Source organism: Melopsittacus undulatus, chromosome Z (genome assembly GCF_012275295.1).
Source record: "Melopsittacus undulatus isolate bMelUnd1 chromosome Z, bMelUnd1.mat.Z, whole genome shotgun sequence".
NCBI classification, from domain to species: Eukaryota; Metazoa; Chordata; class Aves; order Psittaciformes; family Psittaculidae; genus Melopsittacus; species Melopsittacus undulatus.
Genome location: NC_047557.1, coordinates 43,404,021 through 43,409,610, shown reverse-complemented (window position 1 = coordinate 43,409,610; position 5,590 = coordinate 43,404,021). Strand labels below are relative to the sequence as shown.

The following is a 5,590-nucleotide window of genomic DNA, read 5'->3' as shown; positions in this document are numbered from 1 at the left end:
CCCCCGGGACAGATAGCCAGCCATTTCTGCTGTCCCACGCTGGGGAACATCAGAAGGCACTTGTCCCACGCCAAGGCACTATCCTGGAGTTTCCTCTCTCAGACTCTCTACAACTAGAACATCCCAGCTTCCAGGGCCCCCTTTCTCCAGCTGCACCAAAGTGGACTGCTTTCCCCAGCAATCAGGAAGTGTGGCAGCACTTAGTAGAGTCTCTACAAGGGAATCTCCAACTTACTCATCCCAAACTAGCCAACTTCCACCAGTAACAGTATTATTGTCAGAGAACAGGGCTGCAAAGTAATGCATGAATGAGCCTGGTGTAGATGGCAATGTGCGTTTACTGCACCCTGCCTGAATTGCACCTAGCATTTTTAAAAACATTGTTAAACAGGAACTGAAAGAAACAGCTCTAAGCAAGATAGATGAATGCAGGGTTTCTGAATGCAGTTTTCATGGATTTAAGAACACAAGCAAACACAAATTTTGCACCAGAAGAGTGCAAGTACTGAAGGAGAAACACTAGCAGCTTGTAAAACTGATGACAATGGGAGAAATCCTTGTGAATGCTTCTCAATACATCAATCATACTGACTCCCAGCCACACCACATGGCCACTCCACGCACTTCCAGGCAGTCATCAGTCCACACTGCACAGGATCCCAAGATCCCCGAGTTTCTGGAAAACAGATTTAGTCTTAATTTTTGTGACAGATGGAGTTGATAGTCTCAGGATGAAAAAAAGCGCCACTTTTGACAGGCAGCAGATACCCATGCCCCTTGTGGTTGGAGACGATGTTTCTCTGGAATTAAGGTAGCACTGAAACGAAGGCAAGGGGTAAACTGCACTATTTGTTATGCTCCTGTCGTTGTGCCTTAATATTTGTATTTTTGTGTCTGCTTCCTTACAAACAAAGCGAAGAGAGCAAGGAGTTTAACAGGAACGCAGGACGTCAGCAAGGATTACACATTTCATCCTTTTACCTATTTAAACCACCTTTTACTAGTCGGCAAGTCTTAAAGTATCAAAGAACTATACTGTATTTCTGTCTGCAGGCATCCCCGTAGATCAGTGTCCTAAGCCCATGCAGAAAACTTCGGGCGAGAAGTTCAATGAATTAAAAATCGGTGGGGGACGTGGTGAATGGGAAAAAAGCTGCAATACTGGAGGCACTGAGAAGCGGTACTTCCACGGTCGCAGGACACCACTAGCAGATACAGTTTTGCTCTCCCTGACTGTACTAATAGCCTGACAACAGGAGATCTGTTTAGATTTTTTTTTAAAGTCGGTTCTTTTTGAGCCTGATCCTCCCTACCTTTTGGGAAGCAGCTCTGCCCTCACTTGAATCAGTGGGAAGTTTGGGTACAGACATCGCTGAGCCTAGAGACCTTTTTTTCCCTGGCTGCAAGGAGCAGGCGCAGTTTAAAAGCACATTCTGTGCAAAGGCGGCATGCAATCCCCGCCGCCTGCCCTTCTGCCTCCGCGGCAAGGTGCCCCGGGGAACCCGGCCGCCGCGCAGCCAGCCGCGGAGCGCTGGTCCCTGCCGCTGCTGCGCGCCTCTCGCCCGGCCGCCGCGCCGCCTTAAAGGGAGGAGGGGGCTCCTCGGGGGGCTGTCACTCTCCTTAAGCCTTTCCTTTCAAGCTTTGAATGTGAGCTGCCCTCCAGCCCCCCTCTCTCCTGCAGATCGTAAAGAGAGGAGGGGAAAAAAGAAAAAAAAAGTTTCAACAACAGGCTGGGCCAATGGCAAGTGGCGGGGCAGGGAAAGGGGGCCGAGCGAAGGGAGAAAAAAGTGGAGAAAAGGAGAAAGAGAGCGAGAGAACGCAGGCTGGGGGGGATGTGTAAAAGAAGAAGCGTTGCTAATTTTTTTTGTTTGTTTGCTTTTCCATGCCTGCATAATGAGGCCTAATCAGAGCACGTTGCTGCTGCTCGGAGGGCACTTTTGTATTTAAAGCCTTGCAAAGAAAAAAGGATCCACAGACAGATCAGCAAAGCAGCTTGCAGGGCTTGTTGACAACAGAAGCAGCATCAGTCGCCCAGAGAGAAAGAGACCGCGAAGGCTGCCTCTTCTCCTTCCCCCGTCCTATCTTCTTGCTAGCGGGGAGAGAAATTCCTTCTCCCCGCCACCCGAAAGTGCAACCCGTACCGAGAGGGAGCGAGCGGAGCCGGGACTGTGAATGGGATCGGAGCAGCTGGCATGTGCAGAGATGCTGCGAGCGGAGAGTTAAAAGCTCCCGAGAAAGTAGCAGCAACAACAGCAGCGGCAGCAGCTGGGCATTTGTTTTGTGCAAAAAAAAAGGAAAAAAAAAAAAAGGAGAAACGGAACTGCATGAGGAGCAGGACAGCACCATGAGCTCTCCCGGCGCAGCTTGCAAGTCCCCGAGCGCACTTCGGCGCCGCTCTCCTCCGAACCCCAGTTTGCACTGATTCCCCCCACTTCCTCCGGGGGCCGCCGCCGCCAAGCCGAGCCGGGACCAGCGGGTGAAGAGCACAGGACGGCCCCGGCCGCCTGCTTCGTACCGCGGCCCCGCCGGTTTCAGCTTCCGGGGACTGGAGGGCCCCGGAGCCGGCGCGAAAGGATTGATGCGAGGAGACCTCATGCACAAGGCCGGCGGGAGTTTTGCAAACTTTTCCACGGGCGGCAGCTCCTTCTCCTACTCCGCCTCCTCCCCGTCGTCGTCGTCGTCGCCAACCAGCGCCTCTGCCCCTCTCGCCTGCGGCAGAAGCCGCCGCCCGCTATGGTGGCCCGCTCGTCCGCTCAGCACGGAGGCGGCGGCGGGCGCCGCTGGCCGCGGCCGGCCGCCTGGCTGTGGCTGGCAGCGGCGCTGGGCGCCGTGTGGCCGCCGCGGGGCTCGCTGGTGCAGGGCCGGCGGCTGATCTGCTGGCAGGCGGTGCTGCAGTGTCAGGGGGAGCCCGAGTGCAGCTACGCTTACAACCAGTACGCCGAGGCGTGCGCCCCAGTGCTCCTGCAGCAGCCGCCGGCGGGTGGAGGGGCCGGGCCGGTGGGCGCTGCAGGCGCCTCGGCCTCCTCCAGGCGGCGGTGCCCCAGCCATTGCATCGCGGCGCTCATCCAGCTCAACCACACCCGGCGCGGCCCGGCGCTGGAGGACTGCGACTGCGCGCAGGACGAGAACTGCCGCGCCACCAAGCGCGCCATCGAGCCGTGCCTGCCCCGCACTAGCAGCCCTTCGGCCGGCGGCCCGGGTCCCGGCCCCGGCGTCATGGGCTGCACGGAGGCGAGGCGGCGCTGCGACTGGGACAGCCGCTGCAGCCTGGCTCTCAACCGCTACATGACCTACTGCGGGAAGCTGTTCAATGGGCTGCGCTGCACGCCCGAGTGCCGTGCCGTTATCGAGGACATGCTGGCTGTGCCTAAAGCCGTGCTGCTCAACGACTGCGTCTGCGACGGGCTGGAGCGGCCCATATGTGAGTCGGTCAAGGAGAACATGGCCCGCCTCTGCTTCGGCGCGGACATGGGCGGCAACGGCGCCGGCAGCAGCGGCGGCTCGGACGGCGGCCTGGAGGAGTACTACGACGAGGACTACGAGGAGGAGCCGAGCCAGAAGGGGAGGGACGACACGGAGGACAATGCGGGCTCCGAGCCCGGTTTCCCCGTGCAGGCGGATAGCGCCGGCCGGCCCGCGGCCGTGGTCTGGGCGCTGCTGGCCTCCATCTTGATGCCGCTGCTGCCTTGGCTCTAGTGGCTCTCCCTGCCTCCCTCCGGCGCCGGGCCGCGCTGGCCTCCCCGCGGCGGCAGGGGGGCGGCCGGCGGTGTCCTCCGGGCCGCTCAGTTTAAATGCTCTAACCGTTAATCTGCCGACCGTTAGGCCGGGCCCTCCTCTCTCTGCACACACACTGTCCTCCGTCCTCCCGCGTCTCTCCGAAAGCGGAGGCTCCTACTCTGCCGCCGTGCCTGCCCGACGCTCTTACCCGCACTCTCCCACCGGCCGGGCTGCCCCGGCAGTGGGAGGTACCACGGCCTTGCGAGCTAATAGCCGGAGCGGTGTGGAGAGGAGCGGGAGGCCGCGGGCTGCTGTTGTTTCGGGTGTTGGTCTGGAGTGTGCACTATGCAATTGCTGCCACTTTGCCTTCAAGTTAGCAGCGGGCTGACGGGGAGACTGCTAGCGAGGCTTCAGCCGGCTCCCCGCTGCCGCCAGCCGGAGCAGCCAGCAGTAACGGCATGGTGGTGGTGGTTTTCTGTAAGCGTTTTGACATGAAGGTTAGAAGTGAGCTACCCAAACTTGCTGCCAAAGCTGTTGCCGTACTGGTCAGTCAACAACTTGACTATAATTTGCCAAGTCTCGCTCTTGGAGATGCTGCGGTGCCCGAAAGGGACTTAACGTGGCATCTGCCAATTTTTAAAGGAAATAGCAGACTGAATGAATTCTGTGGTTTACAGCACTCTCTCTTGCACACACATCTTCCCTATAACAAAAAGCGTGCCAGCAGCCGTCTCTTTCTCTTTAACTTAGCGACATAAAAAAAAAAAGTTTGTTTTTTCAGAGCTGTTGGCTATACTGAACAATGCAACTTTTGTTTTAAAAGAGCTCTGCACTGCCATCTTTGAAAGACACTTTTAAACTCGAGAACATGTATGTACAAATATCCTGAAAAGTTATATTGCCTCTCATCATATCAGGGTGCTGACCTCTGGTAAATCTTATATAAGAAATGTATTTAAAACTGGGATTTGTTACCAGTTGCTCTTCTTAGTATGTACAATTTTATAAATTGTATGCTTTTGGGGATAATTTATTTAAGAAAAAAATAAAAGTTTTAAATTCACATCATATTTACCAGATAATTGCATTTTGCTGTTCTTTTCTGGAAAGGTACAGATTTCATTTTATGTTTAAAGGGATACCAGCTTTAGTGATTCAGTGAAGTATTCTGTAGAACATCAAATGTACAGTGTATTTTACAGATTGGAATTTAACTTTCTTATTTGGAGAGACTTTATGAACGTTGTAGAATTGTATAAGTGCATTTCTGAGCTGCCTTAAACCTTGTAATTTTTATAGGAGGCATAAAAAGGCCTGTGTTTTAATTATGTACGGCTTTTTTGTATTTTCTAAATGTGTAAATTAGTAAAGAAAGAGCTTTAAATAATGGATGTGGTGAAATTGTTTTCCAGGGACGCTTGAACTCTCAGCACCCGAGGTTGGGGGCGGGGGAGAGGGATGTGGGGGGGAAGCGAACCACAGAATAACAAACCAAAAACAGTCAACAAACAGAAATCTCTCTCTGCCTGTAATACTTTACATAGATGTAAATTCCTGCTATTCTTACTTTAATGAATAATTACATGCAAGAAGTAAATACAGCTTTGAAAGTACTACTTTAAAAGAGTGGTTGATTTTATAATGCGTTGGCATGGTAACTTGTTAGTGCCAGAGGAGAGTAAGGCAATTCAAGGACACTGCTCCTGTATGTATGTAGAATTACTAGTGTGCCGTGCTTTCTTGGTGAAGTGGAGGCATGTTGCTCTTGCTGACACTTAGAAATGCTCCTAGGCATGCAAACAAGTAAATGGTGAGAAATACATCACACAGAGGTGGCAAGTGTTTCGAGTAAGTCTTTGCAGCAGGCAGTGGT

General features: G+C 53.7%; 1 protein-coding gene across 1 annotated transcript; it reads left to right on the top strand.

Moving 5' to 3' along the window:
- The first annotated feature begins 1,800 nt into the window (after window positions 1-1,800).
- GAS1 (growth arrest specific 1) lies at window positions 1,801-5,101 on the top strand. Its single transcript, XM_031054420.2, has one exon. The coding sequence runs from the start codon at window positions 2,734-2,736 to the stop codon at window positions 3,694-3,696; it is 963 nt and encodes a 320-aa protein (XP_030910280.2). The 5' UTR covers window positions 1,801-2,733; the 3' UTR covers window positions 3,697-5,101.
- Window positions 5,102-5,590: the final 489 nt, after the last annotated feature.